The sequence below is a fragment of the Procambarus clarkii genome, chromosome 6 (genome assembly GCF_040958095.1).
Source record: "Procambarus clarkii isolate CNS0578487 chromosome 6, FALCON_Pclarkii_2.0, whole genome shotgun sequence".
NCBI classification, from domain to species: Eukaryota; Metazoa; Arthropoda; class Malacostraca; order Decapoda; family Cambaridae; genus Procambarus; species Procambarus clarkii.
This window is the reverse complement of record NC_091155.1, coordinates 33,976,261-33,990,056: the sequence shown is the minus strand read 5'-3', so window position 1 is coordinate 33,990,056 and position 13,796 is coordinate 33,976,261. Positions and strand designations below refer to the sequence as shown.

Here is a 13,796-nt window from a genome sequence, read left to right as displayed (position 1 = left end):
AGGTCCTGTGGGACTTCTTGACACAGGTGGTGGTCCTGTGGGACTTCTTGACACAGGTGGAGGTCCTGTGGGACTTCTTGACACAGGTGGAGGTCCTGTGGGACTTCTTGACACAGGTGGAGGTCCTGTGGGACTTCTTGACACAGGTGGAGGTCCTGTGGGACTTCTTGACACAGGTGGAGGTCCTGTGGGACTTCTTGACACAGGTGGTGGTCCTGTGGGACTTCCTGACACAGGTGGAGGTCCTGTGGGACTTCTTGACACAGGTGGTGGTCCTGTGGGACTTCCTGACACAGGTGGAGGTCCTGTGGGACTTCTTGACACAGGTGGTGGTCCTGTGGGACTTCTTGACACAGGTGGAGGTGCTGTGGGACTTCTTGACACAGGTGGAGGTCCTGTGGGACTTCTTGACACAGGTGGAGGTCCTGTGGGACTTCTTGACACAGGTGGAGGTGCTGTGGGACTTCCTGAGACAGCTGGTGTGTGTGTTGAACCTTCCCCCCCACACACACACACACACACACACACACACACACACACACACACACACACACACACACACACACACAAAGGTGTTCGGGTCAGTGAGTTTACAAGATTACCTCCATAAGCCTTCAGTGTGTGTGTGTGTGTGTGCGCGTGTGTGTGTGTGTGTGTTCTCCAGCTCCCCATCCACCAAGTTTCCGTGGAGTGGCTGTCGGCCTGAGGGGCTCAAGATATATATACTCCCTTTCAGGAGTGAAATTTAGGTGGTGGTTGTATTATAATACAATATATTGGATCCCTTTGTTAGGGAAGGACAGGTGTCGTACCAAGGGTGTGGCTAGGCCAGGTGTGGCCCTCCCAGGGGTGTGGCTAGGCCAGGTGTGGCCCTCCCAGGGGTGTGGCTAGGCCAGGTGTGGCCCTCCCAGGGGTGTGGCTAGGCCAGGTGTGGCCCTCCCAGGGGTGTGGCTAGGCCAGGTGAGGCCCTCCCAGGGGTGTGGCTAGGCCAGGTGTGGCCCTCCCAGGGGTGTGGCTAGGCCAGGTGAGGCCCTCCCAGGGGTGTGGCTAGGCCAGGTGAGGCCCTCCCAGGGGTGTGGCTAGGCCAGGTGTGGCCCTCCCAGGGGTGTGGCTAGGCCAGGTGTGGCCCTCCCAGGGGTGTGGCTAGGCCAGGTGAGGCCCTCCCAGGGGTGTGGCTAGGCCAGGTGAGGCCCTCCCAGGGGTGTGGCTAGGCCAGGTGTGGCCCTCCCAGGGGTGTGGCTAGGCCAGGTGAGGCCCTCCCAGGGGTGTGGCTAGGCCAGGTGTGGCCCTCCCAGGGGTGTGGCTAGGCCAGGTGTGGCCCTCCCAGGGGTGTGGCTAGGCCAGGTGTGGCCCTCCCAGGGGTGTGGCTAGGCCAAAGGTACGAAAATACGTAGAAAACCGTGATGAGGATTCGAACTTATGCGATGGGTGTTCCCTAGCATTTCTGATCACCAGGCCACGACATGATAAAAAGGATTAGAACCTGTCCTTAGAATTAGAACTTAGAACCTCAGAATTAGAACTAGTTTCTAATCTAGTTCAGGGTTCTACTGTCCCCGTTTTGCAAGAATAGGTTAATTTATTCTTGTTTATTCCTTCCTGTTCTTATTCACTAATTTTTTCGTCTTTTCTACCCGTTTCTCTTTGTAGTCTTGACTTTCCTTATCTTGAGATGATTTCGGGGCTTTAGTGTCCCCGCGGCCCGGTCCTCGACTAGGCCTCCACCCCCAGGAAGCAGCCCGTGACAGCTGACTAACACCCAGGTACCTATTTTACTGCTAGGTAACAGGGGCATAGGGTGAAAGAAACTCTGCCCATTGTTTCTCGCCCGTGCCTTGGATCGAACCCAGGACCACAGGATCACAAGTCCAGCGTGCTGTCCGCTCGGCCGACCGGCTACTTTGCTGCTCCTGCCTTGTGAAACTTCTTGGATTAAGTTTCTTCCGATGGCAACTTGATCGTGTTGAAGAGTATGGCAACTTGAGCGTGTTGAAGAGTATGGCAACTTGATCGTGTAGAAGAGTATGGCAACTTGAGCGTGTTGAAGAGTATGGCAACTTGAGCGTGTTGAAGAGTATGGCAACTTGAGCGTGTTGAAGAGTATGGCAACTTGAGCGTGTTGAAGAGTATGGCAACATGAGCGTGTTCAAGAGTATGGCAACTTGAGCGTGTTGAAGAGTATGGCAACTTGAGTGTGTAGAAGAGTATGGCAACTTGAGCGTGTAGAAGAGTATGGCAACTTGAGCGTGTAGAAGAGTATGGCAACTTGAGCGTGTAGAAGAGTATGGCAACTTGAGCGTGTAGAAGAGTATGGCAACTTGAGTGTGTAGAAGAGTATGGCAACTTGAGCGTGTAGAAGAGTATGGCAACTTGAGCGTGTTGAAGAGTATGGCAACTTGAGCGTGTTGAAGAGTATGGCAACTTGAGCGTGTTGAAGAGTATGGCAACTTGAGCGTGTTGAAGAGTATGGCAACTTGAGCGTGTTGAAGAGTATGGCAACTTGAGCGTGTTGAAGAGTATGGCAACTTGAGCGTGTTGAAGAGTATGGCAACTTGAGCGTGTAGAAGAGTATGGCAACTTGTGTGTATAGAAGAGTATGGCAACTTGAGCGTGTTGAAGAGTATGGCAACTTGAGCGTGTTGAAGAGTATGGCAACTTGAGCGTGTTGAAGAGTATGGCAACTTGAGCGTGTTGAAGAGTATGGCAACTTGAGCGTGTTGAAGAGTATGGCAACTTGAGCGTGTTGAAGAGTATGGCAACTTGAGCGTGTTGAAGAGTATGGCAACTTGAGCGTGTTGAAGAGTATGGCAACTTGAGCGTGTTGAAGAGTATGACAACTTGAGCGTGTTGAAGAGTATGGCAACTTGAGAGTGTAGAAGAGTATGGCTACTTGAGCGTGTTGAAGAGTATGACAACTTGAGTGTGTAGAAGAGTGTGGCAACTATGGCAACTTGAACGTGTAGAAGAGTATGGCAACTTGAGCGTGTAGAAGAGTATGGCAACTTGAGCGTGTAGAAGAGTATGACAACTTGAGCGTGTAGAAGAGTATGGCAACTTGAGCGTGTAGAAGAGTATGGCAACTTGAGCGTGTAGAAGAGTATGGCAACTTGAGCGTGTAGAAGAGTATGGCAACTTGAGCGTGTAGAAGAGTATGGCAACTTGAGCGTGTAGAAGAGTATGGCAACTTGAGCGTGTAGAAGAGTATGGCAACTTGAGCGTGTAGAAGAGTATGGCAACTTGAGCGTGTAGAAGAGTATGGCAACTTGAGCGTGTAGAAGAGTATGGCAACTTGAGCGTGTAGAAGAGTAGGGCAACTTGAGCGTGTAGAAGAGTAGGGCAACTTGAGCGTGTAGAAGAGTGTGGCAACTATGGCAACTTGAGCGTGTAGAAGAGTGTGGCAACTATGGAAACTTGAACGTGTAGAAGAGTATGGCAACTTGAGCGTGTAGAAGAGCATGGCAACTTGAGCGTGTAGAAGAGTATGGCAACTTGAGCGTGTAGAAGAGTATGGCAACTTGAGCGTGTAGAAGAGTATGGCAACTTGAGCGTGTAGAAGAGTATGGCAACTTGAGCGTGTAGAAGAGTATGGCAACTTGAGCGTGTAGAAGAGTATGGCAACTTGAGCGTGTAGAAGAGTATGGCAACTTGAGCGTGTAGAAGAGTATGGCAACTTGAGCGTGTAGAAGAGTATGGCAACTTGAGCGTGTAGAAGAGTATGGCAACTTGAGCGTGTAGAAGAGTATGGCAACTTGAGCGTGTAGAAGAGCATGGCAACTTGAGCGTGTAGAAGAGCATGGCAACTTGAGCGTGTAGAAGAGCATGGCAACTTGAGCGTGTAGAAGAGTATGGCAACTTGAGCGTGTAGAAGAGTATGGCAACTTGAGCGTGTAGAAGAGTATGGCAACTTGAGCGTGTAGAAGAGTATGGCAACTTGAGCGTGTTGAAGAGTATGGCAACTTGAGCGTGTTGAAGAGTATGGCAACTTGAGCGTGTTGAAGAGTATGGCAACTTGAGCGTGTTGAAGAGTATGGCAACTTGAGCGTGTTGAAGAGTATGACAACTTGAGCGTGTTGAAGAGTATGGCAACTTGAGAGTGTAGAAGAGTATGGCTACTTGAGCGTGTTGAAGAGTATGACAACTTGAGTGTGTAGAAGAGTGTGGCAACTATGGCAACTTGAACGTGTAGAAGAGTATGGCAACTTGAGCGTGTAGAAGAGTATGGCAACTTGAGCGTGTAGAAGAGTATGGCAACTTGAGCGTGTAGAAGAGTATGGCAACTTGAGCGTGTAGAAGAGTATGGCAACTTGAGCGTGTAGAAGAGTATGGCAACTTGAGCGTGTAGAAGAGTATGGCAACTTGAGCGTGTAGAAGAGTATGGCAACTTGAGCGTGTAGAAGAGTATGGCAACTTGAGCGTGTAGAAGAGTATGGCAACTTGAGCGTGTAGAAGAGTAGGGCAACTTGAGCGTGTAGAAGAGTAGGGCAACTTGAGCGTGTAGAAGAGTGTGGCAACTATGGCAACTTGAGCGTGTAGAAGAGTGTGGCAACTATGGAAACTTGAACGTGTAGAAGAGTATGGCAACTTGAGCGTGTAGAAGAGTATGGCAACTTGAGCGTGTAGAAGAGTATGGCAACTTGAGCGTGTAGAAGAGTATGGCAACTTGAGCGTGTAGAAGAGTATGGCAACTTGAGCGTGTAGAAGAGTATGGCAACTTGAGCGTGTAGAAGAGTATGGCAACTTGAGCGTGTAGAAGAGTATGGCAACTTGAGCGTGTAGAAGAGTATGGCAACTTGAGCGTGTAGAAGAGTATGGCAACTTGAGCGTGTAGAAGAGTAGGGCAACTTGAGCGTGTAGAAGAGTAGGGCAACTTGAGCGTGTAGAAGAGTGTGGCAACTATGGCAACTTGAGCGTGTAGAAGAGTGTGGCAACTATGGAAACTTGAACGTGTAGAAGAGTATGGCAACTTGAGCGTGTAGAAGAGTATGGCAACTTGAGCGTGTAGAAGAGCATGGCAACTTGAGCGTGTAGAAGAGTATGGCAACTTGAGCGTGTAGAAGAGTATGGCAACTTGAGCGTGTAGAAGAGTATGGCAACTTGAGCGTGTAGAAGAGTATGGCAACTTGAGCGTGTAGAAGAGCATGGCAACTTGAGCGTGTAGAAGAGTATGGCAACTTGAGCGTGTAGAAGAGTATGGCAACTTGAGCGTGTAGAAGAGTATGGCAACTTGAGCGTGTAGAAGAGTATGGCAACTTGAGCGTGTAGAAGAGTATGGCAACTTGAGCGTGTAGAAGAGTATGGCAACTTGAGCGTGTAGAAGAGTATGGCAACTTGAGCGTGTAGAAGAGTATGGCAACTTGAGCGTGTAGAAGAGCATGGCAACTTAAGCGTGTAGAAGAGTATGGCAACTTGAGCGTGTAGAAGAGTATGGCAACTTGAGCGTGTAGAAGAGTATGGCAACTTGAGCGTGTAGAAGAGTATGGAAACTATGACAACTTGAGCGTCTAGAAGAGTGTGGCAACTATGGCAACTTGAGCGTGTAGAAGAGTATGGCAACTTGAGCGTGTTGAAGAGTATGGCAACTTGAGCGTGTAGAAGAGTATGGCAACTTGAGCGTGTAGAAGAGTATGGCAACTTGAGCGTGTAGAAGAGTATGGCAACTTGAGCGTGTAGAAGAGTATGGCAACTTGAGCGTGTAGAAGAGTATGGCAACTTGAGCGTGTAGAAGAGTATGGCAACTTGAGCGTGTAGAAGAGTATGGCAACTTGAGCGTGTAGAAGAGTATGGCAACTTGAGCGTGTAGAAGAGTAGGGCAACTTGAGCGTGTAGAAGAGTAGGGCAACTTGAGCGTGTAGAAGAGTAGGGCAACTTGAGCGTGTAGAAGAGTGTGGCAACTATGGCAACTTGAGCGTGTAGAAGAGTGTGGCAACTATGGAAACTTGAACGTGTAGAAGAGTATGGCAACTTGAGCGTGTAGAAGAGCATGGCAACTTGAGCGTGTAGAAGAGTATGGCAACTTGAGCGTGTAGAAGAGTATGGCAACTTGAGCGTGTAGAAGAGTATGGCAACTTGAGCGTGTAGAAGAGTATGGCAACTTGAGCGTGTAGAAGAGTATGGCAACTATTACAATTTGAGCGTCTAGAAGAGTGTGGCAACTTGAGCGTGTAGAAGAGTATGGCAACTCGAGCGTGTAGAAGAGTGTGGCAACTTGAGCGTGTAGAAGAGTATAGCAACTATGGCAATTTGTGTAGAAGAGTGTGGCTGCCAACTATGGCAACTTGAGCGTGTAGAAGAGTATGGCAACTATGGCAACTCGAGCGTGTAGAAGAGTATGGCAACTGGACAGCGCGCCAAGACCGCAGATGTCGCCCTCACCTCGCCCGTGATTTTATCTGGTAAAAGGAGATCTCTGAAGCGAGAATGTCGGTGGTGAACTGGGGTCGTCTCGTGTGTCGTGGTTGGTGGTATTCGTTGTGGTTGGTGGGGTCGTTGTCGTGGTTGGTGGTAGTCGTTGTCGTGGTTGGTGGTATTCGTTGTCGTGGTTGGTGGTATTCGTTGTCGTGGTTGGTGGTATTCGTTGTCGTGGTTGGTGGTAGTCGTTGTGGTTGGTGGTAGTCGTTGTGGTTGGTGTGGTCGTTGTTGTGGTTGGTGGTAGTCGTTGTCGTGGTTGGTGGTAGTCGTTGTTGTGGTCGGTGGTAGTCGTTGTGGTTGGTGGTAGTCGTTGTCGTGGTTGGTGTGGTCGTTGTGGTTGGTGGGGTCGTTGTCGTGGTTGGTGGTAGTCGTTGTCGTGGTTGGTGTGGTCGTTGTTGTGGTTGGTGGTAGTCGTTGTCGTGGTTGGTGGTAGTCGTTGTTGTGGTCGGTGGTAGTCGTTGTGGTTGGTGGTAGTCGTTGTCGTGGTTGGTGTGGTCGTTGTGGTTGGTGGGGTCGTTGTCGTGGTTGGTGGTAGTCGTTGTCGCGGTTGGTGGTAGTCGTTGTTGTGGTTGGTGGTAGTCGTTGTTGTGGTTGGTGGTAGTCGTTGTGGTTGGTGTGGTCGTTGTTGTGGTCGGTGGTCGTTGTTGTGGTCGGTGGTAGTCGTTGTGGTTGGTGGGGTCGTTGTCGTGGTTGGTGGTAGTCGTTGTCGCGGTTGGTGGTAGTCGTTGTCGCGGTTGGTGGTAGTCGTTGTTGTGGTTGGTGGTAGTCGTTGTTGTGGTTGGTGGTAGTCGTTGTGGTTGGTGTGGTCGTTGTCGTGGTTGGTGGTAGTCGTTGTTGTGGTTGGTGGTAGTCGTTGTTGTGGTTGGTGGGGTCGTTGTTGTGGTTGGTGTCGTTATCGTGGTTGGTGGAGTCGTCAATGGAGATGAGCTGGGGTATGAGGACCAGGAGCTGGGGTATGAGGACCAGGAGCTGGGGTATGAGGACCAGGAGCTGGGGAATGAGGACCAGGAGCTGGGATATGAGGACCTGGAGCTGGGATATGAGGACCAGGAGCTGGGATATGAGGACCAGGAGCTGGGATATGAGGACCAGGAGCTGGGGTATGAGGACCAGGAGCTGGGGTATGAGGACCAGGAGCTGGGGTATGAGGACCAGGAGCTGGGGTATGAGGACCAGGAGCCGGGGTATGAGGACCAGGAGCCGGGGTATGAGGACCAGGAGCCGGGGTATGAGGACCCGGAGCCGGGGTATGAGGACCCGTGCCGGGGTATGAGGACCCGGAGCCGGGGTATGAGGACCCGGAGCCGGGGTATGAGGACCCGGAGCCGGGGTATGAGGACCCGGAGCCGGGGTATGAGGACCCGGAGCCGGGGTATGAGGACCCGGAGCCGGGGTATGAGGACCCGGAGCCGGGGTATGAGGACCCGGAGCCGGGGTATGAGGACCCGGAGCCGGGGTATGAGGACCCGGAGCCGGGGTATGAGGACCCGGAGCCGGGGTATGAGGACCCGGAGCCGGGGTATGAGGACCCGGAGCCGGGGTATGAGGACCCGGGGTATGAGGACCCGGGGTATGAGGACCCGGGGTATGAGGACCCGGAGCCGGGGTATGAGGACCCGGAGCCGGGGTATGAGGACCCGGAGCCGGGGTATGAGGACCCGGAGCCGGGGTATGAGGACCCGGAGCCGGGGTATGAGGACCCGGAGCCGGGGTATGAGGACCCGGAGCCGGGGTATGAGGACCCGGAGCCGGGGTATGAGGACCCGGAGCCGGGGTATGAGGACCCGGAGCCGGGGTATGAGGACCCGGAGCCGGGGCATGAGGACCCGGAGCCGGGGCATGAGGACCCGGAGCCGGGGCATGAGGACCCGGAGCCGGGGCATGAGGACCCGGAGCCGGGGTATGAGGACCCGGAGCCGGGGTATGAGGACCCGGAGCCGGGGTATGAGGACCCGGAGCCGGGGTATGAGGATCCGGAGCCGGGGTATGAGGACCCGGAGCCGGGGTATGAGGACCCGGAGCATGAGGACCCGGAGCCGGGGTATGAGGACCCGGAGCCGGGGTATGAGGACCCGGAGCCGGGGTATGAGGACCCGGAGCCGGGGTATGAGGACCCGGAGCCGGGGTATGAGGACCAGGAGCCGGGGTATGAGGTTTAACTCCATACTTGTCTAACTCCATATGACAAAATCCACGATGTTTGGGGACAATTTTCCCCAATTGGTGAGTGGGTAAGAGGCGTGGCCCAAGAGCTGCACCGAGCCCGATACCACAAGTACAAGGCGAGCACAGATACTAGTCACTCAAGAAAATAAAATAATAATAGCGTAATAATAAAATGTTCGTGAGTTGAAGACATCCACCACAGCGCCCAGCACACGACGTAGGCTGGAAGCCGACGACGGGTGCGAGGCCAAGATGACCCCACGAGCACCACGGAGAAACTGGCTCCTTTGGAGTGATGGTTGATGAAGATTAAGCCACCCAAAAGGTGGCACGGGCATGAATAGCCCGTAAGTGGTGGCCCTTTTGAGCCATTACCAGTATCAATAGATGATACTGGAGATCTGTGGAGGTGCGACTGCACCCTGCGTGACGGGAGATGTCTCCCGTTCGGCAACTGCTTATCTTGAGGTTATCTTGAGATAATTTCGGGGCTTTAGTGTCCCCGCGACCAGGCCTCCATCCCCCAGGAAGCAGCCCGTGACAGCTGACTAACTCCCAGGTACCTATTTTACTGCTAGGTAACAGGGGCATAGGGTGAAAGAAGCTCTGCCCATCGTTTCTCGCTGGCGCCTGGGATCTAACCCGGGACCACAGGATCACAAGTCCAGTGTGCTGTCCGCTCGGCCGACCAGCTCTCTCTGCTAATTAAAGACGGGGAACTGCTTGTTTGGTGAGGCATCTCTGTCTCAGCCAAGGCCCTGGGGAAGTACGGGGTCGTAGAGCCTGTGGCAGGTGCTTACGGGGGTTGAGCTCTGGCTCTTTGGGCCCGCCTCTCAACCGTCAATCAACTGGTGTACAGGTTCCTGAGCCTATTGGGCTCTATCATATCTACACTTGAAACTGTGTATGGAGTCAGCCTCCACCACATCACTGCCTTACGCCAGTACCGGGTTAGTTATCCTAGTCTATCCACTGCGAATTGGGTCGTTAGCAGACACCTGTATCCAGCTGCCACCGGGAATGTCTTGATCGAGTCCGGATGAATCGTACGGTTATCAGATATTAATTAAATGCCCTGTTCGCTACACCGAACAAGCTCCCTTTTTAATTCCCCACAACTAGGTCATCGCTTCTAACGAATCATTCCAGCAGGATTCAGCAGAATTTCACCCAAAAATTCTACTCGCTTTAATCATTACCGAAATATTCACTGAATTGTTGTGGGAGCAACAGCAACTAACTGCCCTGGTTTGGTGGGAGGTGGGGGGGGGGGAGGGTAGAGTATGCCAAGTTGAATGGCCCAGTTGCGTGCCACTAGGCCATTCCCGATTGGCACCGTTTAGGTGCGTGGCTCTCTAAATTACCCCTCATTACCATCAGTTATGGAAGGGGGGATAGCTTGCCCAAATCTGACTTTACCTCTAATTTTTTTTCTGTCGGCCCCAAAATAGCCCAACAGGTGCTGCTAGCGATGATATTGGGTCAATATTCCTATTCATCAAATGTAAATCATCCAAAATATTGACTTTTTCGACGCACCGATTGCGTTGTCCTCCTACAAATTACGTCTGAATTTGGCCGTTTGGCCGAAAATGGACGTAATTTGAAAATGAAAAGTAATTGAAATTAAATTTTGCATTTTTTTTTTCCATAACAGCAAGTTAAGGCGTCCTGTGGCAGGTTCTTAGGAGGACAGGAAGTGCTCCTAAGTTTTCAAAACGTCATGAAAATCATTAATTGAAAGTTTCGTCTCCTAGCCTAGCAGCCTAAACCAGAGAACCCAAAACAGAATACGGGACAGTACGTCACTTTCGTCAGCCGATTTCATTTTGAATTGCTAAATTATACAGTGGAAAATATAACTTTTTAAATTCTACAGTGGAAAAGGGAACTTGGATTATTGGCATTATAATTAAATTATACAATGGAGCTTGAATTATTAAATTATAGTTGAAAATGAAACTTTGATTATTAAATTATTCAGTGGAAAATGATACTTAAATGCAGGGAGAGAGAGAGAGGGAGAGAGAGAGAGGGAGAGGGAAAGAGAGAGAGAGAGGGAGGGAGAGGGAAAGAGAGGGAGAGGGAAAGAGAGAGAGAGAGGGAGGGAGAGGGAAAGAGAGGGAGAGGGAAAGAGAGAGAGAGGGAAAGAGAGAGAGAGGGAAAGAGAGAGAGAGAGAGAGAGAGAGGAAATTTGGTCATTTTACTAAGTAATATCAAAAAATGAGATCGCTGCTTCACCAGCTGTTTTTCATCAACTAAAAAACCAGTTTTATAACATTGATGTTACGAGTATAATATTCTCGCTGCCTTGTTTATTCTTGTTTATTCTTGTTGATTCTTGTTTATTCTTGTTTATTCTTGTTGATTCTTGTTTATTCTTGTTTACTCTCATGACTTACATTTTCCTAGCTTCTATGGAGGGAAAAAATGAGTTAGGCCTTGTATATATTGCCATATATTCCCCCTTCCTTTAACCCCTTTCTTTATTGGTTCATCTGTGTTTACTCTGCTTTTCGACTCCCAGTTCGGCCATTTATTGAACCATTTCTCTTCTGTCCCTCATTCGTTAATTTTTATATCTCTTTTTTATCCGTTTATTTCCTCTCTTTATCACTCTTTTTTTTCATCTCTCTACATCCCGATCGGGAGAGAAATGGTTGGGCCGTGTTTTCTATGACCTTATGCATCTGTTCACCTTAAGTTAAATAGGTACCCAGGAGTCAGTAGTGGTTTTTTTATTATTTTTGTTATTCATCTGTTTCTCCATTTTTTTCTAGTTTTTTATCCCTTTATTGTTTGATTTACTTTTGTACGGCATTTTAATTTTTCATTGTGAATAGTGAAAAAGGGGGGTGGGGAGGGAGGGAATTATCAGAGAAGAGCGCCAAGCCATTACGATTAAAAAGGGAGAAAATACCCCCTTTGTTATCTCAGGATATTAGAACTGATTAGCCTTTTCGGGCGCAGATTCACGAAGCAGTTACGCAAGCACTTACGAACCTGTCCATCTTTTCTCAGTCTTTGGCGGATTTGTTTACAATTATTAAACAGTTAATGAGCTGCGAAGCACCAGGAGGCTGTTTATAACAATAACAACAGTTGATTGGCAAGTTTTCATGCTTGTAAACTGTTTAATAAATGTAACCAAAGCCGTCAAAGATTGAGGAAAGATGGACACGTTCGTAAGTGCTTGCGTAACTGCTTCGTGAATCTGGCCTCTGATTCCTAAGTCCTTGCGTAACTGCTTCGTGAATCTGGCTCCAGGTTCGTAAGTGCTTGCGTAACTGCTCCGTGAATCTGGCCTCTGGAGAGTCACTTAGGCCTAAGACTCATCACTCTGGTGTCGTTAGGTGATGAGTTTTGACTCATCAATGAAGATCACGTGGTTGTAACGTCGTCAGGCTGCGAGCAACCGCGTCCAACAGCCTGGTTGATCAGTCCAGCAACCAGGAGGCCTGGTCGACGACCGGGCCGCGGGGACGCTAAGCCCCGGAAGCACCTCAAGGTAATCTCAAGGTGGTATAACTCACACGCTTTCTTGTTTGTATCGCGTGACCTTGGTTCGAATCCTCGACTCTGGAGATGAATTAGTTGTGTATGTATTGGATTTATGGTTTGAAGCCTCATTTGAAGCCTCATTCAAACTTCTACTTTAAGTTAAGCTTAAACTCGAACCCTGTGTATGGGTGTGGAAATACAGAATGTATTTACCTAAGTCTTGCTTAATCTACACAGTAAAATAACAACGTACTGGAGTGAACGATATGGAAGAAAATGCCGAATAGATCCAGTGAAGAGCAGAGGTGCCATAGGCACAATCAGATAACACTGTATAAACATCAGAGGTCCGCGGTTGTTCAACGTCCTCCCAGCGACTATAAGAAATATTGCCGGAACAACCGTGGACATCTTCAAGAGGAAACTAGATAGTTTCCTCCAAGGAGTGCCGGACCAACCGGGCCTGCGGGCCGCTCCAAGCAACAGCCTGGTGGACCAAGCTCTCACAAGTCGAACCTGGCCTCGGGCCGGGCTTGGGAAGTAGAAGAACTCCCAGAACCCCATCCAGTTAAAAGTCTTTCCAGATAGTGTGGATGAGTGTATATATATATATATATATATATATATATATATATATATATATATATATATATATATATATATAATACTCATCAAGTCAAAGTCAAGCCCTTGACAAGGACCTGACTGTTACATACGGTTGATAAAAGGAAAAATTGCAATTGAATATGGATTCGACGGCAAAGTTGATTGATGGGTGTCACCCAGGCACGGGTTGATGGCGTGATTGATGGCCTATGGCAATTGGCAGTTGCCATATTTTGTGAATGCCATGACTGAGGCGAGACTAGTGGGCCTAGGCAGTCAAGCCTGGACCTTAGGGCTGGAAGAAGCCCTTAAGCCCTTAGTAGGAGGACCTGAAACACGAGGGCCCCCGAAGGGCAGCTCTATTGACAGATAGTCGAATACACCCCTCCCTGTCAACCCGTCTGTCCCTATCTGCCTGTCAACCTGTCTATCCAGAATAGGGGGGGAGACACATTTCAACAATTTCTCAGCCAGTTTGTCAATGGACCAAAACCATAAAATGTTAGTAATGATGCCAGCTCTACCCTATTTCCAAACCAGTATTTACCCAGGGTTTTTTTTACCAAATGTCAATTGACAGAAGTTACATCCTTGTCCCATCGTCTTTATGGGGAATGTAAGTTAGGATTGTATTTTAAGGAGAGAGAGAGAGAGAGAGAGAGGCGGAGAGAGAGAGAGGCGGAGAGAGAGAGAGGCGGAGAGAGAGAGAGGCGGAGAGAGAGAGAGGGGGGGGGGGAGAGAGAGAGGGGGGGGGGGAGAGAGAGGGAGAGAGAGAGATGGGGAGAGAGAGAGATGGGGAGGGGGAGAGAGAGAGAGAGGGGGGGGAGAGAGAGAGGGGGAGAGGGAGAGAGAGACAGAGACAGAGACAGAGACAGAGAGAGAGAGAGAGAGAGAGAGAGAGAGAGAGAGAGAGAGAGAGAGAGGAGGAGGAGGAAGCCAGGAACCAAGATTGACACCTGTCAAGTCTGTGATATCAACTGATGCTGTTATTGTGTGGAGTGAGATAGCTGTCTTATTCATCATTAAGGGAGATGATGTAGGGTGGAACAGGGGGGGAGGGGGAGAGGCCAGGAGGAACGGAGAGAGAGAGAAGGGACAGGGAGACAGGAGGTGTG

General features: G+C 50.0%; 2 protein-coding genes across 2 annotated transcripts in view; both read left to right on the top strand.

Moving 5' to 3' along the window:
• The window catches only part of LOC138355898 (uncharacterized), a 2,047-nt gene extending 391 nt beyond the window's left edge, over positions 1–1,656 (top strand). The window contains exons 1-2 of the mRNA XM_069311454.1: positions 1–479; positions 1,651–1,656. The exon at positions 1–479 is cut by the window's left edge and continues 391 nt beyond it. Of these exons, the coding sequence (XP_069167555.1) occupies positions 1–479; positions 1,651–1,656 (485 nt within the window). The remainder of the gene's footprint in view (positions 480–1,650) is intronic.
• A 4,672-nt stretch (positions 1,657–6,328) lies between these two features.
• Positions 6,329–8,567, top strand: LOC123749566 (uncharacterized). Its single transcript, XM_069311445.1, has 2 exons — positions 6,329–6,392; positions 7,663–8,567. Exons 1-2 carry the CDS (start codon positions 6,329–6,331, stop codon positions 8,565–8,567), a joined length of 969 nt encoding a protein of 322 aa, XP_069167546.1.
• The last annotated feature ends 5,229 nt before the right edge of the window (positions 8,568–13,796 follow it).

Bases quoted from the DNA above. Each gene is read 5' to 3' on its own strand.
- LOC123749566 (XM_069311445.1), top strand. From the start codon at position 6,329: ATGGCAACTGGACAGCGCGCCAAGACCGCAGATGTCGCCCTCACCTCG. The intron at 6,393-7,662 runs GTAAAAGGAGAT...CCGGGGTATGAG, and splicing joins CTCGCCCGTGATTTTATCTG to GACCCGTGCCGGGGTATGAG.